Source organism: Hyperolius riggenbachi, chromosome 5, assembly GCF_040937935.1.
Source record: "Hyperolius riggenbachi isolate aHypRig1 chromosome 5, aHypRig1.pri, whole genome shotgun sequence".
In the NCBI taxonomy this organism is placed as follows: Eukaryota; Metazoa; Chordata; class Amphibia; order Anura; family Hyperoliidae; genus Hyperolius; species Hyperolius riggenbachi.
Genome location: NC_090650.1, coordinates 37,768,878 through 37,796,582, shown reverse-complemented (window position 1 = coordinate 37,796,582; position 27,705 = coordinate 37,768,878). Strand labels below are relative to the sequence as shown.

Here is a 27,705-nt window from a genome sequence, read left to right as displayed (position 1 = left end):
CCTGCAGCTCCTAGCAGCTTTCCAGGCTCCGTGCATGGAAGCGAGTGTGTCACGTGATCCAATGTGGGTCAGGTGACATGCCAGCTTCCATACACAGAGGACACCAGAAAGCTACTAAGAGCTGCAGGAAGGCTACAGGACGTGGCTGGAGACTCCGCAACTATTTAAGGGGGAGAGGTTTGTGCTTTTTCGGGTCAGTTGCTCAAGCAACCTGCAAGCAAGCCAGTTGCTCGAGCAATTGGCAAGCATATGTATCTGGCAATGGGTAGGATGGAGGCACCCAATGTGTGTTCTATTTTAGCATTTTTAATACAAATAGAAATCGCTTACCTTCTCCAGAAGATATAGACACCAGTTTAACTGGAAAAAAGTTTTTATGCTAAAAAACAATCTGACAACGCATTTCACGGGTCATGGCCCGCTTCCTCAGGTCAATACAAAATGCCTTGATACTAAAAAAGAACACACATTGGGCGCCTCCATCCTACCCACTACCAGTTAGACCTCCTTTGGAGGCAATAGCTTTGCAGTTTTTCTGTAAAGTCTACCGTACTACAGGAGAGCCACCATCCAGTATCCAGCAGGACCTGGAGTACCGAGCAGGGATGGTTAATTCCCTGCAGGCTTGTACGATGGCTGCAGGAACTGCAACCCACCTTTGTGAGCTTATCCTCCCTATACTGCACCATTGAGCTCTCGGTCTCTCCCTACTTCTCAGCTAGGTATTCTTGGCCCTTACAAGAATCACCAAAGAAACAAAAAACCCTATACATGTATCTGGCATCAGACAATCCCCGCCGATGCCAGATACTGCTGTATGGGATATAGATTCATGACAAGCAAAGTGAGATATATCAAGCACTTATTTGTTATAACTTTGATGATTATGGCTTACAGCTTATGGGAACCACAACATCAAAATTTCAGACCATTAGAATATTGTGAAGATGTTCAATAGTCTAGAATATAAGTGTCAGACTCACAGCTAATTAATCCAAAACACCTGCCAAGGGTTCCTATTGCATATATTAGTTTCACCTTCTAAGTTAATTTCAGTAATTCAGTTAAATTATTGAAATAAATGGACTTTTGCACGAAATTCTAATTTTTTGAGTTTTACCTGTACAGCCGCACCTGCACAGCAAGCAGCTTGTCCACAAGCAGCTCCGGGCTACTGCACAGGCGCAGCCATATTTGCGAGGGTGCAGCAGAGCCGTTATCGTGCACAAGAGAGTCCTGGGCAGCGGCGGTGGTCTAGAGAAAAACCTCTGGAGGATTCTGGGACTTCCCACTTCCTAGGTAAGTATCTATTTTAAAGTCACAATCCACCTTGGGTTTTCTCTAATGGAAAAGGTCATTACTAAAGAAGCAATGAAGGTGAAGATCCAGGATATGAGCTCTTACGCGGCGTCTCCTCGGACTGGCTCGTCTCGGCAGGGAGCTCTCGGTCGGGCTCTGGAGTACCCTTTCCTTTCAGCCAGGTGGCCAAGCAGTAGGAGCTGGCTTTATTGGTGCTGGCCATTTCCAAAATGTTACACAGTGTCTGGCACAAGAGGTCCTTCCTCTCATCTTCTACAAATTGACATAAGACAACAAAAACATCAACAACAGGAGGCAACAATCAAAAACACCACAAGAAAACACAGAAAACAGACTTAAAGTGTACCAGAGACCTGGAAAAGTCAAGATTAGATACTTACCTGGCTTCCTCCTGCCCCATAAACGCATCCCGTGCTGTCCTCCCTCGGTCCAGCCGCGATCAGACCTAGTAACTGGCTCAGTCGCATCCAGTCTGGGTCTTCTGCGCATGCGTGGACCCAGACTGACGCGACTGAGCTAGTTACCGGGGCTCATCGTGGCTGATCTCACCGATGTAGACGGAAGGCTCTGGCATCAATAAAACCTTCTGGTCCTCTCTTCATCCCCTAGTTCCACCGCCACTCCCCTCCGAGTGCTTCTGAAGACACGCAGATCCGTATTGTTTATGCCCAGTACAGATCTGTTTGTCTCTGCAAGTACTCAGGGATGCAAGTAGCTTCAAAGAAGGGCTGAGGATGTATTCAACCAAGCTGGTTGAATAAGTTCAATGGAGGACAGCGGTGGGCACTGGGCACAGAGAAAGGATTGGTAAGGCTCTATGAGATCTAGAGACTTCCCGCTTTATAGGCGAGTATCTAACTTTTTTTTTTCCAGTCAGTGTTCCTTTAGAAGCCTTAAAGGGAACCCAAGGTGAGCGCACTGAGCGGGATATGGCGGCTAATATGTTTATTTCCTTAAATAATGCACATTGCCTGGCTGCTGCAGATCATATCTCTATGACAAATCTGACAAGATTAACCTCCTTGGCGGTATGAAAAATACCGCCAGGAGGGAGCGCAGCAGTTTTTTTTTAAATTTTTTTTTTTTTAATCATGTAGCGAGCCGAGGGCTCGCTACATGATAGCCGCTGCTGAGCGGCATCCCCCCGCCCGCTTCGATCGCCTTCGGCGATCTCCGATCAGGAAATCCCGTTCATAGAACGGGATTTCCTGGAGGGCTTCCCCCGTCGCCATGGCGACGGGGCGGGATGACGTCACCGACGTCACTGACGTCGGGACGTCATTGGGAGTCCCGGGCCACCCCTCGGCGCTGCCTGGCACTGATTGGCCAGGCAGCGCTGGGGTCTGGGGGGGGGGCGCGCGCCGCAGCAAATAGCGGCGATCGGGCGGGGGCCGGCGGCGATCAGAGTGCTGGCGCAGCTAGCAAAGTGCTAGCTGCGTCCAGCAAAAAAAAATTATGAAAATCGGCCCAGCAGGGCCTGAGCGGCACCCTCCGGCGGCTTACCCCGTGTCCAGCACGGGGTTACCGCTAAGGAGGTTAACTGCATGCTTTTTTCAGGTCGGTGATTTAGACCCTATTGACCAGAAAGATCAGCAGGACTGCCAGGCAACAGGTATTGTTTAAAGGATACCCGAGGTGACATGTGATATGAGATAGACATGGGTATGTACAGTGCCTGCCTAGCACACAAATAACTATGCAGTATATAGGAAGTAGCGGGTTGGCACTACGTGTAAAACAAGCTGTGCTTAGATTGGCCTTCTGAACAACCCACAGTCAGCTTTAGCGTTCTCTGGTTTGAGATACATCGATCATGCCAAAAGGGAAGCCGGCACTGCTAAAAAAAATGCTGATTTATTGTATGCACAAATAACTATGCTTTGTTCCTTTTTTTTCCTTTCTCTATCTAAAAGTGTTAAAGGGAAGGTTCAGGGACTGTTTAAAAAAAATAAAAATCCGCATCCACTTACCTGGGGCTTCCTCCAGCCCGTGGCAGGCAGAAGGTGCCCTCGGCGCCGCTCCGCAGGCTGCCGGTGGTCTCCGGTGGCCGGGTCGGGCTCCTTCCGCGTTCCAAAATGCGCAGTAAAGCCTCCGGGCTTTACTGCGCAGGCTCAGTAGTTCTGAGCCTGCGCAGTAAAGCCCGGAGGACGTCCGATGATGTCAGCGCGCCGCCGTGAGGCGCATTTTGGAATGCGGAAGGAGCTCGACCTGGCCGCCGGCCTGGCCAGGTCGGCCACCGGCAGCCTGCGGAGCGGCGCCGAGGGCACCTCCTGCCTGCCACGGGCTGGAGGAAGCCCCAGGTAAGTGGATGCGTATTTTTTTTTTTTTTTTAAACAGTTCCTGAACCTTCCCTTTAAATATCAGGTAAGTGGCTGACTCAGTCCTGACTCAGACAGGAAGTGACTACAGTGTGACCCTCACTGATAAGAAATTCCAACTATAAAACACTTTCCTAGCAGAAAATGGCTTCTGAGAGCAGGTAACAGATGAAAAAGGGTCAATATAGTTCATATAATTTAACTCTGAGTCATTGAGCAAAACAATAAAAGAGTTAAAACTTAAAAAGTAGATTTAAACATAAAATAAAATTGTGGAATATCTTAAGTAATCTTTAGCAGAAGGAAGATAGATGCAATAGTTTGTTTTATTAGTTTATTTTCGCCTCGGGCATCCTTTAAGGTTAGTTACACACCAGGACGTTTAGGGGACGTTATAGGGCACATAACGTGCCCCTAACGCAACGTCGGGTGCTCACGTCGGAGTGAGCCGCGTTGTGCAGCTCACTGTGGCGTCCGTGATGCGTGCTCTTGGACGCATGCGGCATCACGTGGTCCTGCCCGGCCAATCGCCGCACAGAGCGGCCGCTCCAGGAAGTAAACACTGCACGTCACTGAGTGCAGTGAATATTAATTAGCCATGTGCCCGGCCGCTCTCCCCTCCTCCCCAACGTGACTGAGCATGTGCTAACAGTCTAACGCGGCTTAGCCGCATAGAACGCACGGCATGCAGCACTTTGCTGCGTTACAATGTAACGCAACGTGGGCAGTGTGAACAGCCCACTTGTGTTACATTGCTGTGCATTGGGGGAGCATTACAGGCTGCACTAACGTGCGCCTGTAACGTCTCTGTGTGCAAGAAGCCTAAAAGGAGATATATATGGCAGCTTCCATCGGTCTCACACCTTGGGTTCCTTTCAAAATCGGGTGGAGTTTTTCTCTAAAAGAAAATTCCATGTTTCTATGTTCATTAAAAAAATGAAATGCCAAAAGTAGCTATGATTTTAGTATTAAAAATGACTTGAAGGATAAATCCACTTACCTTGGCAACTTTTCCAGTTGGGCTTCTCAGAAGCAAACAGTAGATTCTTTAATAAAAAAGCCTGCAAGAAACTGATTGTTAGAAAAGACAACGCACTACAGAATTTCCTACAATACAGTATACCACTTAACGTGTCACATGGGTTAGGGTCGGTTCACACAAGGACAGATACGCTATGGATACGCTAGAAGGGCTGTGAAGTTGGAGTCGAGGAGTCGGGGCAATTTTGGGCACCCGGAGTCGGAGATTTCATAAACTGAGGAGTCGGATGATTTCTGTACAAAATCCACAGCCCTGGTAAGTATTAGGCTAAGGAGTCAGAGTCGAGGATTCGGAGTCGTAGCCAATTTGGGTACCTGGAGTCGGAGTTTCATAAACTGAGGAGTCGGAGTTGGAGTCAGAAGATTTTTGTCCCAACTCCACAGCCCTGTACGCTAGGACGTTAGAACATTGCGTTCCAAGCATATCATGTGTGGATAGGCTGTACCCGTCGCAGCATCAGTCGCCTCATTCACACTGGCACCACTGTGCATCCGTCACAGCATGCCGCTCGTGTTCCTCTGCCGCCACTTTAGACGCCACCTGGGCAAGTGCGTACAGATCCACTATCACCACCAGGGGCAAGCACTGCAATACCGATGGGAGCCCTGGAAAAAAAAACAAAAAAAAAAACACAACAACTTACTGGGCGCCCCTTTGGGCCGAAGAAAGCAGGGCTGTGGAGTCGGTACAAAAATCTTCGAATTCCAACGCCTCAGTTTATGAAACCACGACTGACTCCAACTCCGACTCCGGGTAACCAAAATGGCCCCGACTCCTCGACTCCGACTCCTTAGTCTAATATTTAACAGGGCTGTGGATTTTGTACAAAAATCATCTGACTCCTCAGTTTATGAAAACCACGACTCCGAGTGCCCAAAATTGCCCCGACTCCGACTCCACAGCCCTGGAAGAAAGGCAGAGTAATAGACCAATGAGAATCCTCCCATCTAATCAGTACTGTGGCGTTTGTCCTAGGCAGTGGATCTGACCAGCCCTTGTCACTAACAGCAATTTGAGTGGTGGTGAGGGGACTCATGAAGGGAGAAAGTGACAGAGGAAGACAGAAGGTGACATAAGGTGAAGATGACAATGGCCTCAATTCACTAAGCTTATCTCCTGTCTTTAATAACTCTTCTAGAGTTGTTACCATGGTGATAAGGCATGTAGTATTCAGGAAACATTTTACCTCAGGAAAACCTAAAGTTAACTCTTCTGTCTTTAAGTTAACTCTTCTGTCTTTAAGTTAACTCTTCTGTCTTTAAGTTAACTCTTCTGTCTTTAAGTTAACTCTTCTGTCTTTAAGTTAACTCTTCTGTCTTTAAGTTAACTCTTCAATCCTTAAAATAACTCCAGAGTTAAAGACAGGCTGTAACTTAACTACAGAGGAGGTAACTTAACTACAGAGGAGGTAACTTAACTACAGAGGAGGTAACTTAACTACAGAGGAGGTAACTTAACTACAGAGGAGGTAACTTAACTACAGAGGAGGTAACTTAACTACAGAGGAGGTAACTTAACTACAGAGGAGGTAACTTAAGGAATGAAGAGGTAAGATAACTCTCTCACTATGTGGAGGTAAGTTTTCTCTTGCCTTATTATCTCCAGCATGATCTTAGCGAATTGAGGCCAATGAAAGTGACAATGCAGAAGAAGGTGCACGAGAACAGAAAAAAGGAAAGATGGATGATCTGGAGGCTTTCCATGTCTTCCTTGACCGCACCACTGCGCCCCAGAATCCTCCATTTGTGGCTACGCTCCCATCACTGTATGAGCGCAGGTGCTATGTGACAGGAGTTCTGTCCGTGCCTGCGCAGTAGCACTAAGCCGCTCGGGCACAAAAGGAAAAGCTGTGCACAAGCAGCTTTGTGCTACTGCGGAGGTGCGGCTAGGACATAAGCAGGCGCACTGCGGCAGCACTCGTACACAGAGGGAGCGTCCGGCCACGCTAGCATATCTGACGGCACTGGATCAGCGGCGTTGAGGACCAGGGAGGCAGGCTCTGGACTTCCCTCTAATTAAGTGTCTAACTTTTCCTTCTAATTTTGACTTCAGGTTTTTATATTCTCTTTGAAATAAACATAAACACCTACTTGTACAGGTGCAATCACAGCACAGGGGCCTCCTTCAAACTGCTCCAGGGCTGTAGGTTCAGAGTCACTAAAGACAAACCCTGCACAGGAAACAAAAAGGAAAAGCTGTCATAAAAACAAATTGTGGGGTTGATTCACAAAGGCTACTTATTTTTCACCTTAACTGTAAGGAGTGCTAATGCATGGCAAACAAAATAAGGAGAGATAATTTATGAGATAAATAGATAAGGAGAGTTAAACCATGAGTTACCATATTTTTCAGACTAGAAGACACTCCTGACCATAAGACGCACCTAGGTTTAGAGGACAAAAACCAGGGGAAACAAATATATACTAAACCTGGTGCATCCATGGTGAAGGGGCATTGTGTGGATTATGCCCCCTTGTTCCTCTTGTGTCTCCCTGTGTCCTCCTCTACGCCCCTTTGTGTCCCCAGTGTCCTCTGTTTGCCCCCCTGTGTCCTCCTCTGCATGGGCACTGTACAGGGAGTCCCCAACATTGCGGCGGGTTGGAGGTTCCTATTGGCAGGCGTTCACAATCCAGGCACGACCTGCATTTGCACTATAAGACGCAGTGACTTTTTTCCCCACTTTTGGGGGAGAAAAAGTGAGTCTTATAGTCCAAACAATACAGTATGTCAAATAAGGAGAGCTAAACCATGAGTTAAGTTAGATAAGGAGAGCTAAACCATGAGTTGTGTCAAATAAGGAGAGCTAAAAGACCACTTTACTTACGGTAAAGTCTTTTCCAGTAGTCATGAGGACAGCACCCCTGGATGAGACTTGTCTCCCTCCCCACTGTGGACAGGAAACTGTTAAAAGAAGAATTTGCATAAGCAATAGGCAGCCACATATAAGATACTACACCTGCCACAGTACCTCAGTTGATAAAAAGATGACACGGACATTTAATGATGCTTACACAAACTTATTTCTCTTTCCTACCCAAATAAGGGCGGGTTGCAGGGGTGCTGTCCTCATGACTACTGGAAAAGACTTTACCGTAAGTAAAGTGGTCTTTCCCAGAACGTCATTTCGGACAGCACCCCTGGATGAGACGATATACAAGAGTTAAAACCTTAGGGTGGGACCACAGCTTGCAAACCTTTCCTTCTGAAGGATAAACCTGCAGAGGCCAATACATTAAGGCGATAGTGCTTTACAAACGTATTGTGACTTGACCAGGTCGCAGCTCTGCAGATCTGATCTATAGGAGGCCCCTGCCCTCTCTGCCCAAGAAGTCGAAATTCCTCTTGTGGAATGAGCCATGATAGAATTTAATTGCTCCCCCTGTGTCTGATATGCTAATGAAATAGCCCAAACAAATTTATAATCTGTGTAGGATTTAATTAAGGAAGATTTCTCCCAATTAATGATCCAACCTAGATCTTGTAGTAAGACTATTGTCGTAACAATCTGATCTCTTACCGAATTGGGAGATGTCCACCAAAACAGAAAATCAAGGTAACCCAAAATGTTGACCTTTCTCTGTCTAAGTGTAGCCAGAACCCCAGACATTACCTTCATAAACAACCCTGGAGCTGAGGATAATCCGAAGGGCCAAGCATTAAACTGATACATTCTTACCTCTTCCTCCATCTGGATGGCAAACCTTAAGCATTGAGAAGACAGATGTATCGGTAATTGAAGATACGCATCTCTTCCGTCTAGAAAGGCTAGGAAATCGTCCTTCTGTAAGAGATGAATAATAGATCAAATCCATCCTGAATTTTCTGTATTTTACCTTCTGGTTTAGACTCTTTAAATTTAGTATGAACTGATAATTTCCCTGTAGCTCCTTTACTAGAAAAAACACAGGGCAATAGAATCCCTGTCCTCTGACATTTCGGTACTTCTCGAATTACCCTTTTTTTCTAAACAGGGAAAGGACTTTCGATTGTAGGGCTGAAAAATTTATTTGGTCCTGCAAGCGGGGAGTAATGCAAAAGCTCTTAAAAGGAGGCTGGCTGAACTCTATTCTGTATCCCTCCAAAAACCACCTTAAGGGCTCTTTCCCACTAAGACGCTGCGTTAGATGCGACGCTAAGGTCACATAACGTGCCCCCAACGTAACACATGTGAGCTTTGAAGTTAGATGCTATTTAGAGCCACGTTATGCGTCTCCTGATGGGTCTGTGATGCGTACTTTTTGACGCATACTATCGGACGAAAACGGCGCATGCGGCAAAAGATTGTGGAGAGCACGTGATCGGAAAATTCCGCATCACCTGGTCCTGCCAGCCAATAAGTGGCCGCTCCAGGAAGTTAACACTGCAGTGCATATTAATTAGTCATGTGGCTGGCCACAACAGCGGACTCTCCCCTCCTCTCCTGCAAGAAAAAACAAAAAACACACATTATTGAGCATATGCAAACAGTCTAATGCGGCTAAAACCGTGTATCACGCACAGCATGATGCACTTTCCCAGAACGTGCAGCGTTACCATGTAACGCAACGTGGGCACTGTGAACAGCCCATTGATTTTTCATTACTGTGAGCTGGGCTGCGTTACAGGTTGCTCTAACCTGTGCCTGTAACGTCCCACTGTGAAAGAAGCCTAAATAACCAATATTTTGTGCACTGTAGTTGCCATGTTTTGAAATTTGCAATTCTCCATCTCACTGGAATACTAGCGTCATTGCTTATCTGACTTCTTGGTAAAAGTGAAGTTGGACTTAGGGCCGGTTCACATTACAAACGCGGACGGCCACGCATGCGGAACGCAACGCGTACGAACGCACGCCATCCGCGTTTGCATGCGTTGCGTGGCTGATCCCATATCACTGAAAAGTGAATGGGACAGCCGCGCGTTTTTGCTAAATCTGCATGCAGCATGCGTTCCCGGACCGCACATCAGACAGTGCACTCTATGCACTGTCTGATGTCGTGCGTGTTGGCCTTCTGCACGAGTTTCCAAAACGCAGCTGGAAACGTGTGCAGTCTGAACAGGCCCTTAGGCTTCTGTGACTTGTAGAGAGCCCATCTCCTGCCCTTAGAGGACTAGGGATCTGACTTATTCTTAGAAGGAGGGACGAAAGGACCGTTTACTTTGAAAAGGTCCTTTCTTAAAGGAATACTATCAATACCCAAGTGTTCTAAAATGACAATGTACAAATAATGTCTAAGTTGCTGTGTAAACATGTACCTACCTTTCATGTTAAATATCAGAGGCAAAAGCTGTAATTTACTGAGGGTAGGATTAGCTATATTGGGACAAATCAATTGCAGAAGGGGTGTCTACTTCAATGCACAGCCAGAGTTGCATATCGGACTACAGAAAGCAAATATCAAACAAACTCTGAAAGCAAAAAACAGTATGAAAAGCTGTAACAATTAGTTACATTTCCTCTGCTCTCTACAGACACTTCAGTCCGAAACAGGACACAGAAGCTGCAGCTGTTCTCTCTGTCACACACAGTTACACAGAGTTAACTGATCAAGTGTGAGGGGAATTTCCCCTCTCCTCATGGCTCAGAGTCAGTTTTGTCAGTAAAGTTTGAAAGCATTTTGATAACAGTAAACAAAGAGGTTGCTACTAAAATGTATACACCAGTACTTAGCAACACTTCCCAAACAATTCCTGTGTCAATTGAAAATATGTGAATCGATAGAATTCCTTTAACAGGAATACTTTTTTTTTTTTTTTTTTTTTTTTGTATGTGTGTCTGCCGTTCTGTCTAGAGGGTTATCTAACTGACTCAAACAGCAGACCCCCTTCACAAGGTACACCACATAACTTGATTTTGAAGAATTGTCATCATTCCAAGTTTTTACCCATACACCTCTTCTGGCTGAATTAACTAATGCCGTAGTTCTGGCCATAAGTTTAACCGTATCATCTGAAGCGTCCACTAGATAATTGGAAGCATTCCAAACTTTAGGGAAATCATTCAAAATTTCCCAGAAATCCTCAAAAAAGTAGGTCAGTTTTGTTTGATACCCTTGAAAAATATGGATCTAATTTAGGCCAGGTTCCCCAAAACCCTGATCTTCAGGAGAAAGATAACATTTAGATAATGATCTGGGCCAAAAAACCCTTTTCCTAGATTATCCCACTCCTTAATCCTAATCTTAAAAGTAGAATGGACTGGAATAAGCCGAGAATGAGGATCCGCCAAACTCTCATACATTTGATCCAAAGGTGTCAAAGATTTCTGCTCAGACTTAATACCTATTAGTAAGTCTTTCATTAATTCAGGAAAAAAACATTTCGTTTAGGGCTCTTTTCCACTATGAAATGCGATCGCAACCGCATTTGCGATCCCAATCGCACTTCAATTTCCACTATGCGATTGCGCTACTATACTTATAGTACAGCTCAATTGCATACAATGCAGGAGGATGACGATTGTGCTTTGTCCAAATCGCATCGCAATCAGATTGCACTAATGGAAATTGCTGCTGCAGTTTCCATTAGTTTAACGTACCTCGTGATCAGAATCAAATCGTAACTCGCAGGGTAATGAAAAAAAAAGGCCTTTAGTCAGTTTTACTCAAATCTTCCTCCTAGTTTGATACATCTTCTCTGTGCAGAGAGAGTTACTATAAAGGAGGCAGCCCCAGCATTCCTTTACATGTGCATTTTTGTTTAAATTGCCTCTCCTTGCCCTGAATCTGTCTAGTTCTTCTAAACAATCTATTTAATTGCTGCAGCTTAGAAGAACTTCAAGAATGTTACACATGCAGGCTTTCTGATGTGAAATTTATCTGAAAACAGGTACCCAAGGGGTTAAAAACACAGCCTGGGTATTCTGGGATGCAGTTTGTTCTGCTCTCACTGCAGCTGCCTGGGAGGTCTGTCTCTCCATTAGCTTGCCTGTTATGGCTGGCTTATCGCCTTCTCTAAACAGCCAGGGTTTCTCTGCTCACATTTGCCTGCTTTAATTTTTATGAATTAACCTTCAGTGACCTGTGTTGTGATAATCTCCGCACAAGGCGGTAATTTCCCGCACCTGCTCAGGAATTATAGATTTTCATGCGGACACAGGTTTTATGAATGCACACTTTACTAAATGGTGGGTAAAGTCAGCTGTTTTGAGCATTACCGCATGCAGGAATTCTCAATAAATAGAGGCCTATGTCTCTTGGAAGCAGGACGCATAGTTAGAGGTGCAGACAACATAGGAGATGATGGATTAGCTATAACAGGTAGATAAGCCATAGCAGTACTAGTCCCAGGCCCATCTGAAGCAGCTGAGGCGGTAGAAGCAATAGCAGAATCTTTAATTTCCTATTGCTGTGGACCTTCTCTGTACAATACTGGCACAATTTCCATTCAGAGTTGCCAATCCATGCTGACTGGACTGAGTAGAAGATTTTTCAGACTTTTCAACCTTCTCAGTCTTATGTCTTTTGGGGTATAAAACATAATAAACGATAGCCAGCCATTAGACAAATCCCTCTATACATAACATACATCCAGCCAAGCAGAAGAAACATAATCACATCTACTTGCCAGAGAGGGATCCTGGGCAGATTCAGCAGATTGTGCAGGAGCTGACCCAGAGGCGTCCTCCATGATCCTCATCCACAAACCAGAGTGCATCATGGACTCTACAAACTTATACCTGTGCTGCTGATTTGATGCAGCTGATCTAATTATGCATGCGGCCCCTGCCGGCTAAGCATATGCTTAATCAGCTTCTTACCTTAAGGAATCAGCTGTATGCCGATTCCTTATCACCGCCGCGGCCCCTGCCGCCCGGCTCAGACTTCAGATCACGCGGGACGCCAGCGCGTGACTACCTCCGGTTCAACCGGAAGTGAACTCTCTCCAATGCACGCACATGCGCGCATAAAGTTGCTGCCTCTGATGGAGAAGCCTCCTCCACGCTGCAGGGCTCCGACTGTTCACTGAACAGTGCTGCTTGGAGCCCTGGAAAACGCTGCCCCTGCCGCCTGACATGGATGGCACTCCTGGAGACCTCTCCCATGCATCCCGTCCGGGACAGGAAACTAAACTGAGGTACTGTGGCAGGTGTAGTATCTTATATGTGGCTGCCTATTGCTTATGCAAATTCTTCTTTTAACAGTTTCCTGTCCACAGTGGGGAGGGAGACAAGTCTCATCCAGGGGTGCTGTCCGAAATGACGTTCTGGGAAACATCAGTTAAGTTAGATAAGGAGTGGTAAATCATGAGTTAAGCCCATTTAAAGAGAACCTGTACTTAAAATAAAAAGTCAAAATATCCATACGTACCGTAGGTCATACTTACCTACTGTGTAGTCTACTCCTCAATCCCTTTTTCCTCTCCTGCGTCCCATTTGTCCACTGTGATCAATGGAATTCCCCGTCTTCCATTTTAAAAATAACCCTTACCCCATAACAGCTTCCTGGTCAGCACACTGTTAAACTGTAATATCGCCCACTTGAGCCATAGGGAAACATGGACATTACCTTGCACATTCAGTTGTAACTGACAGCTGCTGATATATAACTGACAGCAACTGGTATATTTCAGTTCTGTCAAAATCTTGTCAGAACTGGAAGGGATCACTGTAAGAAGAAAATGGTGAGCCTCTGAGAGGAACGGACGGTGAGGTTAGTATGTAATATTCATTTGCAGCTACGTCGTGTTTATTTTAAATAATTTTACTTACTTCAGGTTCCCTTTAAGGAGACATACGTTGTGAGTTAATAAATAAGGAGAGATAATTTAACATAAAAGCTTTGTGAATCAGGCCCAATCTTTAAAAAAAACTATATGTCTATACCGAGAGACAGAGACTGTTCACAAAGGTAATTAAGCTCTGCAGTAGACAACAGCACAGTTGCAATTAAATTAGAATCCAACACAAGCAACATCTCACACAAAGTGCTGCAGCTCATATGCTGCAAGAATGTGAACACAGTGAACTAGCTTGGAACCATCCATTACTTTTTTTTTTTAATTAAACAAGGACAGAAGACAACAAAGTACAGAGGTGATCCATCAAACCTGGACTAGTATGTTGATAAACTTTTCACATCCTTGCCATCTGATGCGGATACTGCAGAGCTTATGGCCGTGTTGCATAGGTCAACACATTTCACTTGGTCTTAAAGTGGATCCGAGATGAACTTTTACTCATTGCATAATTGTGTTCCTTTCATATAGTTTATAGGGCATTCCTCGAGCCAAATACTTTTTTGTTTTGTTTCAATACTCTACTTCCCTATAAACTAAAGAAGCCTTGCCCACAGCTTTTCAGAGAGTCTTGGCACTGTAGCAAGGGCTTATGGGAGATCAGTCTGGGCAGGAGGAGGTTACTAGCCAGAGATTTCAGAGGCAGAGGGGAGGAGGAGAACAGAGTGAATTTGTTACAGGCAGAGAGCTGGAGATGCTATCAGCTTTGCCTCTGTGCAATGTGACAAAAGGAACATGGCTGCCTTCATTGTATTACAGGAATAAATAATCATACATTGTTGAAGCTGTTTGCAGCTAGATTTGCTGTGTAAACTATCTAAACTTTAGATAAGATATATAGACAAGTTACTTGTTATAGTTAGTTTTTCATCTCGGATCCGCTTTAAGGGAGGTCCGTTGGAAAAATTGTCACAATACGTAGATGAGAAACTCAAACCAGTGGTAGCCTCCCTACCCTCCTAGAGCAAGCCTGAGAACTGGAGACAAGTGGGGACGCCCACGCAATGCGGACATAAGCTCCGCAGCAACGGCATCCGATGGCACGGATGTGAAAAGTTAATCAGGTGAGGACGCTGTCAGTACCGCGGTGCACAGCGGAGTAAAGATGGCGGTGAGCAAGGGTGTGACGGGACTGTTTTAAAGCAGGACACGCGAGTCAACAGGCTGGCCAGCTTATGATTGTTATATAGTACATACAACAATACCATCATATTCTCGGTACTGATATTTGTGGCATGCTGAAGCTTTTCCATAAAAAAACAATTATTAAGCGCTGCAGACATATCAGTGGGCATTATTTGCAGTGACAGCATGGAGCAGGCTGTCAGCGTGATATGATAACTTGCATGAACTGACGCAGTTAAATGATAGGCATGGGTAACATCTGAGATAGGATTCACAGTGTTGGCTTTGCTTGTGATTCACAGGTGTAGGGGTGGTTCAATAATGGGATTTATGGCATGGCTGGATCTAGTGTGTTGTGTATAACTTTGATATAAGGGTCAATACACGTTTATGATCAGTAGCATGTCATTTATCCTGTGTATTCTCTTACAGATCTAAGAGTTGTCTTTGTAACTGGAGATACACTTTAGCACCCAGTGTTTGCATATCACCTGGCCCAACCATGATCCACAGAGCCACAGAGCCAATGCTTACCCTGCTTCCAGCGGCTGAATATGGAATCCACCAGGCCTTTGCCGTTCTTCTCGCCCCATACCAGATCCACAAGTTCTTTATTAGACTCTGACATGGTCAAGCCTTCAGCTCCTCTTCCCTCTGTGAGTAAAGCTGCTGCAGACCCGTCTCTCCGCTCAACATGAAATCCCTTCTGGTCTATCCCAAACAAGAAAGGAAAGGCAGCAATGAGTCCTGAAAGTGAAAGGGGAAACGTTAGGTGCATCTGAATGCAGTGACATCAGAGAAGGATTAAAGGATACCCGAGGTGACATGTGACATGATGAGATAGACATGGGTATGAACAGTGCCTAACACACTAATAACTATGCTGTGTTCCTTTTTTTCTTTCTCTGCCTGAAAGAGTAAAATATCAGGTATCTAAGTGACTACAGTGTGTCCCTAACTGATAGAAATTCCAACTATAAAACACTTTCCTAGCAGAAAATGGTTTCTGAGAGCAAGAAAGATTGAAAAAGGAGAACTTCCTATCAGGGAGGGTCACAATGTAGTCACTTCCTGTCTGAGTCAGGACTGAGTCAGCCACTTACATACCTGATATTTAACGCTTTCAGGCAGAGAAAGAAAAAAAGGAACACAACAAAGTTATTTGTGTGCTAGGCACTGTACATACCCATGTCTATCTCATCATGTCACATGTCACTTCGTGTATCCTTTAAGAAGAAATGGGGCCCTGGGCAAGATAGCAGTTGTTACCCAATGCTGGTGGTCACCTGGCTTTTTTTGGTAAGATTTGTTGGGGGCTAGCATTCACTAGGCCCGTAGACTTTCTCCAGGCCCTAGGAAACTGCCTAGGTTTTCCTTGTGGATGATCCGGCTCAGAGTGACATCAGCACAGCCCCTTCTCCATGAGATGCAGAAAAGATCAGTATATGCTGCTGAACTTAAAGGAAAACTGAAGTGAGAGGGATATGGAGGCTGCCATATTTCTTTACTTTTAAGCAATACCAGTTACCTGGCTATTATTATTATTATTATTTATTGTATTTATATAGCGCCAACATATTACGCAGCGCTGCACAATAGATAAAAGGGTTAACATACAAGGCAGGACATACAGGAAACTCACAACAAAACAAGGTCATGCAAATGATTTGATAATACAGTGTCATAGGTCAAAATAGAGACTGTTCTAGTCCACAAGAGGGGTGATTGTCAGTAAGATTGCATAATCAAGCTGGAAACACTAAGGGAAAGGGCCCTGCCAGAGGCTTACAATCTAAAGGGTGGGGGTGGAGACAATAGGTGCATCTGTTGAGAGGGTGTCTAACAGAACATGTGCTGGTGTAGGGGGGTATGTGAGCATGAAAGGGTGAGTCTTGAGAGCTTGTGTGAAGGTATTAAAAGTGGGTGGCTATCCTGCTGATCCTATACCTAGAGCAATAGACCCTGAACAAACATATGCAGATCAGGTGTTTCTGACATTACTGTCAGATCTGACAAGATTAGCTGCATGCTTGTTTCTGGTGTTATTCAGACACTACTGCAGCCACAGAGATCAGGAGGGCCTGGCAACTGGTATGGTTTAAAAAGACAAATATGGCAGCCTCCATATTCTTCGTACTTCAGGTCAATTGAAATGAGAGGGATATGGAAGCTGCCATATTTATTTACTTTTAAACAATGCACATTGCCTGGCTGTCCTGGTGATTCTCTGCCTCTAATACTTTTCTCCACAAACCCTAAACAAGCATGCAGATTATTATTATGGATTTATAAATAATTATAGGGTGCAGGGATTATATGTATAGGAGGTGAAGGGTTATGTGTACACAGGGCTGATGTATGGGAAAGGATGGGATGTATATATCCAGGGAGATGTAGACAGAAGGTATGATAGAATGTACATACAGGGCTGATGCAGAGGACATTGTGGTACAGGGATTATATGCACAGGAGGTAATTGGTAATGTATACATACAGGGCTGATGCAGAGGACATTATGAGGTACAGGGATTATATGTATAGGAGGTAATTGGTAATGTATACATACAGGCCTGATGCAGAGGACATTATGGGGTACAGGGATTATATGCACAGGAGGTAATTGGCAATGTATATATACAGAGCTGATGTAGAGGAAAGAATATGATGCATATGTACAGTGGGGTGTAGACAGAATGTATGATAGGATGTGTATGTAGATGTAATGTAGGGGCATTATAGGTTGCAGGCATTATATGTACAGGAGGTAACTGGTAATGTATACATACAGGGCTGAAGCAGAGGACATTATGGGGTACAGGGATTATATGTACAGTAGGTAATTGGTAATGTATACATACAGGGCTGATGCAGAGGACATTATGGGGTACAGGGATTATATGTACAGGAGGTAATTGGCAATGTATACATACAATGCTGATGCAGAGGACATTATGGGGTACAGGGATTATATGCACAAGAGGTAATTGGCAATGTATACATACAGGGCTGATGCAGAGGACATTATGGGGTGCAGGGATTATACGTACAGGAGGTAATTGGTAATGTATACATACAGAGCTGATGCAGAGGACATTATGGGGTGCAGGGATTATATGCACAGGAGGTAATTGGTAATGTATACATACAGGGCTGATGCAGAGGACATTATGGGGTACAGGGATTATATGTACAGGAGGTAATTGGTAATGTATACATACAGAGCTGATGCAGAGGACATTATGGGGTACAGGGATTATATGTACAGGAGGTAATTGGCAATGTATACATACAATGCTGATGCAGAGGACATTATGGGGTACAGGGATTATATGTACAGGAGGTAATTGGTAATGTATACATACAGGGCTGATGCAGAGGACATTATGGGGTACAGGGATTATACGTACAGGAGGTAATTGGTAATGTATACACACAGGGCTGATGCAGAGGACATTATGGGGTACAGGGATTATACGTACAGGAGGTAATTGGTAATGTATACATACAGGGCTGATGCAGAGGACATTATGGGGTGCAGGGATTATATGTACAGGAGGTAATTGGTAATGTATACATACAGGGCTGATGCAGAGGACATTATGGGGTACAGGGATTATATGCACAGGAGGTAATTGGTAATGTATACATACAGGGCTGATGCAGAGGACATTATGGGGTACAGGGATTATATGCACAGGAGGTAATTGGTAATGTATACATACAGGGCTGATGCAGAGGACATTATGGGGTACAGGGATTATATGTACAGGAGGTAATTGGCAATGTATACATACAATGCTGATGCAGAGGACATTATGGGGTACAGGGATTATATGCACAAGAGGAAATTGGTAATGTATACATACAGGGCTGATGCAGAGGACATTATGGGGTACAGGGATTATATGTACAGGAGGTAATTGGCAATGTATACATACAGGGCTGATGCAGAGGACATTATGGGGTGCAGGGATTATACGTACAGGAGGTAATTGGTAATGTATACATACAGGGCTGAAGCAGAGGACATTATGGGGTACAGGGATTATATGTACAGGAGGTAATTGGTAATGTATACATACAGGGCTGATGCAGAGGACATTATGGGGTGCAGGGATTATATGCACAAGAGGAAATTGGTAATGTATACATACAGGGCTGATGCAGAGGACATTATGGGGTGCAGGGATTATATGTACAGGAGGTAATTGGTAATGTATACATACAGGGCTGATGCAGAGGACATTATGGGGTGCAGGGATTATATGTATAGGAGGTAATTGGCAATGTATACATACAGGGCTGATGCAGAGGACATTATGGGGTGCAGGGATTATATGTATAGGAGGTAATTGGTAATGTATACATACAGGCCTGATGCAGAGGACATTATGGGGTGCAGGGATTATATGCACAGGAGGTAATTGGTAATGTACTGTATACATACAGGCCTGATGCAGAGGACATTATGGTGCACAGGGATTATATGTATAGGAGGTAATTGGTAATGTATACATACAGGCCTGATGCAGAGGACATTATGGGGTACAGGGATTATATGCACAGGAGGTAATTGGCAATGTATATATATACAGGGCTGATGTAGAGGAAAGAATAGGATGCATATGTACAGTGGGGTGTAGACAGAATGTATGATAGGATGTGTATGTAGATGTAATGTAGGGGCATTATAGGTTGCAGGCATTATATGTACAGGAGGTAATTGGCAATGTATACATACAGGGCTGATGCAGAGGACATTATGGGGTGCAGGGATTATATGTATAGGAGGTAATTGGTAATGTATACATACAGGGCTGATGCAGAGGACATTATGGGGTGCAGGGATTATATGTATAGGAGGTAATTGGTAATGTATACATACAGGCCTGATGCAGAGGACATTATGGGGTGCAGGGATTATATGCACAGGAGGTAATTGGCAATGTATATATACAGAGCTGATGTAGAGGAAAGAATATGATGCATATGTACAGTGGGGTGTAGACAGAATGTATGATAGGATGTGTATGTAGATGTAATGTAGGGGCATTATAGGTTGCAGGCATTATATGTACAGGAGGTAATTGGTAATGTATACATACAGGGCTGATGCAGAGGACATTATGGGGTGCAGGGATTAAATGCACAGGAGGTAATTGGTAATGTATACATACAGGGCTGATGCAGAGGACATTATGGGGTGCAGGAATTATATGTACAGGAGGTAATTGGCAATGTATACATACAGGGCTGATGTAGAGGACATTATGGGGTGCAGGGATTATATGTACAGGAGGTAATTGGTAATGTATACATACAGGGCTGATGCAGAGGACATTATGGGATGCAGGGATTATATGTACAGGAGGTAATTGGTAATGTATACATACAGGGCTGATGCAGAGGACATTATGGGGTACAGGGATTATATGCACAGGAGGTAATTGGTAATGTATACATATAGGGCTGATGCAGAGGACATTATTGGGTGCAGGGATTATATGCACGGGAGGTAATTGGTAATGTATGCATACAGGGCTGATGCAGAGGACATTATGGGGTGTAGAGATTATATGTACAGGAGGTAATTGGTAATGTATACATACAGGTCTGATGCAGAGGACATTATGGGGTACAGGGATTATATGCACAGGAGGTAATTGGTAATGTATACATACAGGGCTGATGCAGAGGACATTATGGGGTGCAGGGATTATATGTACAAGAGGTAATTGGTAATGTATACATACAGGGCTGATGCAGAGGACATTATGGGTTGCAGGCATTATATGTACAGGAGGTAATTGGTAATGTATACATACAGGGCTGATGCAGAGGACATTATGGGGTACAGGGATTATATGCACAGGAGGTAATTGGTAATGTATACATACAGGGCTGATGCAGAGGACATTATGGGGTACAGGGATTATATTCACAGGAGGTAATTGATAATGTATACATACAGGGCTGATGCAGAGGACATTATGGGGTACAGGGATTATATGTACAGGAGGTAATTGGTAATGTATACATACAGGGCTGATGCAGAGGACATTATGGGGTACAGGGATTATATGTACAGGAGGTAATTGGTAATGTATACATACAGGGCTGATGCAGAGGACATTATGGGGTACAGGGATTATATTCACAGGAGGTAATTGATAATGTATACATACAGGGCTGATGCAGAGGACATTATGGGGTGCAGGGATTATATGTACAGGAGGTAATTGGTAATGTATACATACAGGGCTGATGCAGAGGACATTATGGGGATTATATGTACAGGAGGTAATTGGCAATGTAAACATACAGGGCTGATGTAGGTGAAAGGATATGATGTGTATGTAGATGTGATGTCAGAGAAATGATGGGGTGCAGGAATTATATGTATCAGAGATAATTGGTAATGTATACATACAGGGCTGATGTAGGGGAAAGGATATGATGTATATGTACAGTGGGGTGTATACAGAAGATATGATATGATGTGTATGTAGATGTGATGTCAGAGAAATGATGGGGTGCAGGAATTATATGTATAAGAGATAATTGGTAATGTATACATACAGGGCTGATGCAGAGGACATTATGGGGTGCATGGATTATATGTACAGGAGGTAATTGATAATGTATACATACAGGGCTGATGCAGAGGACATTATGGGGTACAGGGATTATATGTACAGGAGGTAATTGGTAATGTATACATACAGGGCTGATGCAGAGGACATTATGGGGTACAGGGATTATATGTACAGGAGGTAATTGGTAATGTATACATACAGGGCTGATGCAGAGGACATTATGGGGTACAGGGATTATATTCACAGGAGGTAATTGATAATGTATACATACAGGGCTGATGCAGAGGACATTATGGGGTGCAGGGATTATATGTACAGGAGGTAATTGGTAATGTATACATACAGGGCTGATGCAGAGGACATTATGGGGATTATATGTACAGGAGGTAATTGGCAATGTAAACATACAGGGCTGATGTAGGTGAAAGGATATGATGTGTATGTAGATGTGATGTCAGAGAAATGATGGGGTGCAGGAATTATATGTATCAGAGATAATTGGTAATGTATACATACAGGGCTGATGTAGGGGAAAGGATATGATGTATATGTACAGTGGGGTGTATACAGAAGATATGATATGATGTGTATGTAGATGTGATGTCAGAGAAATGATGGGGTGCAGGAATTATATGTATAAGAGATAATTGGTAATGTATACATACAGGGCTGATGCAGAGGACATTATGGGGTGCATGGATTATATGTACAGGAGGTAATTGGTAATGTATACATACAGGGCTGATGCAGAGGACATTATGGGGTACAGGGATTATATGTACAGGAGGTAATTGGTAATGTATACATACAGGGCTGATGCAGAGGACATTATGGGGTGCAGGGATTATATGTACAGGAGGTAATTGGCAATGTATACATACAATGCTGATGCAGAGGACATTATGGGGTACAGGGATTATATGTACAGGAGGTAATTGGCAATGTATACATACAGGGCTGATGTAGGGGAAAGGATATGATGTGTATGTAGATGTGATGCCAGAGAAATGATGGGATGCAGGGATTATATGTACAGGAGGTAATTGGCAATGTATACATACAAGGCTGATGTAGGGGAAAGAATATGATGTGTATGTAGATGTGATATCAGAGAAATTATGGGGTGCAGGAATTATATGTATAAGAGATAATTGGTAATGTATACATACAGGGCTAATGTAGGTATAAAGGATGCGGTGCAGACAATATATGTATACAGACAGGGCAGGAAATAATTGCCGTAAATGATATAACAATCAGCTCCATACACACCCCGATCCTTGTTTCCAAACGATTATTCATCCCCCAACTGCTACACTGTCTCAGGTGGAAGGAGATCCGGAAGCGGAAGTGTCGGAGAGCAGAGCGGGCGGGGCTGTCGCCATGGTAGCCGCGCTGCGGTAGTATTGCTGTGACATGAGATGACGGCTGCGCGCTGAGGGCGGGGCCACATAGGGAATAGAAACTGCAGCCTGTTTAGCCCCATTATAAGCAGCCCCCATTTGTACTCCGCTATCGCCCCGTCTACCTTCTCCCACCTGCTCCAGCCTATATAGATATATTTACGCTCTGTGCTCAGCATCCTCCATTCACTTCTCTCCCAGCCTCCCCAGTGTGTTAATAAAAGCCTCATGTGCTGATCATCACCTCTTCTTTCAGCAATATGAACACACTGCTGTCAGAATAATACAATAGTAACATTGTTGTATGCTGTACATGTTAAAATCTGGCATGGAAGGCATAGGCAAACCAGGGATTTTCAAGGAGGGGATTCTTGACAGGTCTCCATCAGCCTCACACAATACAGTATAATAATATGGTAGGACATCATGTGGGGTACACACAATGCAATTTCCCGTCCAACTGACAATGGGATCGATCAGGAGGAGCAGTTTGGATACAGATAATGAGGACAGCCAACATTGGTAATGGGGAAAGTGAAGCATTCATACAGCAGGGCACAGGGCTGTGCTCATACCTGACTCTGTTAAGTTCTCCAGAGCTGCTCCATGCTCTGTACACACACTGCTGCTCCGTGCTCTGTACACATGCTGCTCCGTGCTCTGCACACACGCTGCTGCCCCATGCTCTGCACACACGCTGCTGCTCCATGCTCTGCACACACGCTGGTGCTCCATGCTCTGCACACACGCTGGTGCTCCATGCTCTGCACACACGCTGCTGCTCCATGCTCTGCACACACGCTGCTGCTCCATGCTTTGTACACACGCTGCTGCTGCTCCATGCTTTGTACACACGCTGCTGCTGCTCCATGCTCTGTACACACGCTGCTGCTGCTCCATGCTCTGTACACATGCTGCTGCTGCTTCATGCTCTGTACACATGCTGCTGCTCCATGCTCTATACACACGCTGCTGCTCCGTGCTCTATACACACGCTGCTGCTCCGTGCTCTGCACACACGCTGCTGCCCCATGCTCTGCACACACGCTGCTGCCCCATGCTCTGCACACACGCTGCTGCTCCATGCTCTGCACACACGCTGCTGCTCCATGCTCTGCACACACGCTGCTGCTCCATGCTCTGCACACACGCTGCTGCTCCATGTTCTGCACACACGCTGCTGCTCCATGCTCTGCACACACGCTGCTGCTCCATGCTCTGTACACGCGCTGCTGCTCCATGCTCTGTACACGCGCTGCTGCTCCATGCTCTGTACACGCGCTGCTGCTCCATGCTCTGTACACGCGCTGCTGCTCCATGCTCTGTACACGCGCTGCTGCTCCATGCTCTGTACACACGCTGCTGCTCCATGCTCTGTACACACGCTGCTGCTCCATGCTCTGCACACACGCTGCTGCTCCATGCTCTGTACACACGCTGCTGCTCCATGCTCTGTATACACGCTGCTGCTGCTCCATGCTCTGTACACACGCTGCTGCTGCTCCATGCTCTGTACACACGCTGCTGCTGCTCCATGCTCTGTACACATGCTGCTGCTCCATGCTCTGTATTTATGCTGCTGCTCCATGCTCTGTACACATGCTGCTCCATGCTCTGTATTTATGCTGCTGCTCCATGCTCTGTAGCTACGCCGCTGCTCCATGCTCTGTAGCCACGCCGCTGCTCCATGTTCTGTAGCCATGCCGCTGCTCCATGTTCTGTACACATGCCGCTGCTCCATGTTCTGTACACATGCTGCTGCTTCATGCTCTGTACACATGCCGCTGCTCCATGTTCTGTACACATGCTGCTGCTTCATGCTCTGTACACACGCTGCTGCTCCATGCTCTGTACACAGGCTGCTGCTCCATGCTTTGTACACATGCCGCTGCTCCATGCTCTGTACACACGCTGCACACCGCTGCTCCATGTTCTGTACACATGCCGCTGCTCCATGCTCTGTACACATGCCGCTGATCCATGCTCTGTACACGCCGCTGCTCCATGTTCTGTACACACGCCGCTGATCCATGCTCTGTACACACGCCGATGCTCCGTGCTCTGTACACACGCCGCTGCTCCGTGCTCTGTACACACGCCACTGCTCCGTGCTCTGTACACACGCCGCTGCTCCGTGCTCTGTACACACGCTGCTGCTGCTCCATGCTCTGTACACACGCTGCTGCTGCTCCATGCTCTGTACACATGCTGCTGCTCCATGCTCTGTATTTATGCTGCTGCTCCATGCTCTGTACACATGCTGCTCCATGCTCTGTATTTATGCTGCTGCTCCATGCTCTGTAGCCACGCCGCTGCTCCATGCTCTGTAGCCACGCCGCTGCTCCATGTTCTGTAGCCATGCCGCTGCTCCATGTTCTGTACACATGCCGCTGCTCCATGTTCTGTACACATGCTGCTGCTTCATGCTCTGTACACATGCCGCTGCTCCATGTTCTGTACACATGCTGCTGCTTCATGCTCTGTACACACGCTGCTGCTCCATGCTCTGTACACAGGCTGCTGCTCCATGCTTTGTACACATGCCGCTGCTCCATGCTCTGTACACACGCTGCACACCGCTGCTCCATGTTCTGTACACATGCCGCTGCTCCATGCTCTGTACACATGCCGCTGATCCATGCTCTGTACACGCCGCTGCTCCATGTTCTGTACACACGCCGCTGATCCATGCTCTGTACACACGCCGATGCTCCGTGCTCTGTACACACGCCGCTGCTCCGTGCTCTGTACACACGCCACTGCTCCGTGCTCTGTACACACGCCGCTGCTCCGTGCTCTGTACACACGCCGCTGCTCCATGCTCTGTACACACCCTGCTGCTCCATGTTCTGTACAAAGAGAGTGGTGAAGACCGCTCACCCCAGAAAGAGCAGTGCCAGACCAGGATAGCTGATCCTAGAAAATACTTGAAGACGAAAATGGTCCGCACAATGCTCCTAAGATCCTATATTTTATTTGTGGACGTATCCAAAGGTCAACACATATCACCAGCTGACATGTTGCGGACCTACTGGTCCTTATTCATAGCTAGAGTGCAAATAACACAAAAAGCCTCCTATATACCCTCCTTCGGTGGAGTGGGTGGCTCCCTAGACAATGTCCAGGGAAACACCCCTAGCCCCACACACAGGGAGGGATATGTACAATATAAAGTACAACACCTAAAGAGAAAAGTAAAATAAAACAACATACTAATTGTTCAAAGCTAGGTGTTGAATTAAAACGGGAGGCCTAGAGGCATAACGTACAAAATTCCAATCAAATCCCACACCAGTATATAAATGTAGAAAAAATATACATAATAAAACCTATAAAACTATATAGAAAATGTGATTTGTACAATTAAAACCATCAAGGAGCAGCATATGTAGAGGGAATATGCACTAGGTTAGAAGCGCCAGATCCCAGCGGGAGTTCATACCCTTTGGGAGTCTCGTGCCCATTCTGAAAATCCACAAAGCCTCCCGGCTCTTGAGCCGTTTAGTTGTGTCCCCCCCTCTCCGTGCAGGAAAAATTCTCTCCAAGCCATGGAAGGAAAAAGAGGACATGTCACCTTGATGGACCTGGCGAAAATGCTTCGCCACATTGGAAACGTTGGAGCTAAGCCAAGCGGGACCGCAGTAATGTTCCCCTATCCTAGCACGTAACGGTCTCGTGGTGCATCCCACATACTGCAGGGCACAAGTCCCACAGGTAATGAGATACACCACGTTCGACGTCCCGCAATTAACGAATTGCCTAATGGGGAAACTGCGTCCGTTCGATGTTGATGTAGCAACTCGAGTTCGAGTGTGGACCCTGCAATAGTGACATGTTCTCACTCCACATCCGTATGAGCCCAACACATTTAGCCAGGTAGAAGACCTGGTTCGGGACTCATACAGACTAGGAGACAATGTTTGTGCCAAAGTGGGAGCACGCCTACTTGCAAAGCGTACCCCCTGTTGCAAAACACAACGTAGGTCCTCATCACCCTCCAATACTGGGAGATACTTCCTAACGATAGACACAATCTTGTCATATTCCTCACTGTATGTTGTAACAAAAGTGGGTTTTGAAACCCCTAAATTCGCATCCAAGTCACCCGTATTTCTAAGCAAAAGATCTCTGCTTTTAGAATTGGCCCTGACCTGCGCTCTGTTGATCATCCAATTGGGGTACCCCCTCTCTTTCAATCTGGTCCCTACCGTTACAAACTCCTCCCCAAGCCAAGACCCCCTCGAACAATTCCTGCGGGCCCTGGTGAACTCACCCACCGGGACCCCCCGTATAGTGTGTTTAGGGTGACAGCTAGTAGCCCGAAGGGTGGTGTTCCCGCTACACGGCTTTCTGTAGGTCCTAGAGTGTATCCTCCCCTCATCGGAGTCTCCCACCAAAGTAACATCTAAATAATCAATAGAGCCCACCCCCCAATTGGAGGTGAACTGTAAATTAAAGATATTGGTGTTCAACTCTTTCATAAATGGGGGGATATCCTCAGGGTTACCCTTCCACACCAGGAGAAGGTCGTCAATGTACCTCCCGTACCACGCAACATCCCCCAGACGGCGGCTCCCACCCCCAAAGATGTGGCACTCCTCCCACCAACCCATATACAGGTTTGCTAGTGACGGAGAGAACTTGGCCCCCATGGAGGCGCCACACCTCTGGAGGTAGAAGCCACCATCAAACATGAAATAATTGCGGGACAGGAGGTACTTGACGGCCAGACAAATGAAGGTTCTTAAGTCTTCAGAGTACGCGGAGTATTTCTCAAGGTGATGCTCAATAGCTTGGATGGCCAGGTCATGGGGTATACATGAGTACAGGGCCTTAACATCAATTGTCACCCACACAAAATGATCGTTCCAAGAGAAGCCCTCCAGGCTTGCAAGTAAGTGCTTTGTATCTCTGATAAAGCCTGGAAGCCTCATCACCAGATGTCAGAAGTTCGCGGCTTTGTTTTCAAGGCAGCCGTATGTCGTGGACTTTGAACCTGAAATAGGTTTGCGGACATCTTTTGCACAATTGGAGTCTCTCATTGAGAAGGAGACCAAGGTTTGGTGGGATTTGACCACATTAAAGCAATATGTAGCTGAAAAAATTATACCTAGGGGACTTCGCATCAAAAAAGTACCCACAACATTGTATTCTGAGCAATTTATAGTGGAGTGGAATGGGATCCT

At 45.6% G+C, this 27,705-nt stretch overlaps 2 protein-coding genes across 5 annotated transcripts in view; one reads left to right on the top strand and one right to left on the bottom strand.

Moving 5' to 3' along the window:
• MINDY3 (MINDY lysine 48 deubiquitinase 3) overlaps positions 1-22,472 on the bottom strand; it is a 183,208-nt gene extending 160,736 nt beyond the window's left edge. The window contains exons 1-6 of one of the 4 annotated variants that reach the window (XM_068235493.1): positions 22,389-22,459; positions 15,807-15,971; positions 15,055-15,267; positions 6,771-6,850; positions 4,639-4,699; positions 1,405-1,572 (exon numbers count right to left, since the gene is read on the bottom strand). In XM_068235493.1, coding sequence (XP_068091594.1) covers positions 1,405-1,572; positions 4,639-4,699; positions 6,771-6,850; positions 15,055-15,267; positions 15,807-15,843 — 559 coding nt within the window. In that variant the 5' untranslated portion in view covers positions 15,844-15,971; positions 22,389-22,459. Of the gene's footprint in view, positions 1-1,404; positions 1,573-4,638; positions 4,700-6,770; positions 6,851-15,054; positions 15,268-15,806; positions 15,977-22,388 lie in introns of all 4 variants that reach the window. The other 3 variants (XM_068235492.1, XM_068235494.1, XM_068235495.1) reach the window with 3 other exon arrangements.
• Positions 1-27,705, top strand: part of LOC137518126 (uncharacterized) — a 716,045-nt gene that overhangs the window by 15,077 nt on the left and 673,263 nt on the right. The gene's annotated exons all lie outside the window — the stretch shown is intronic.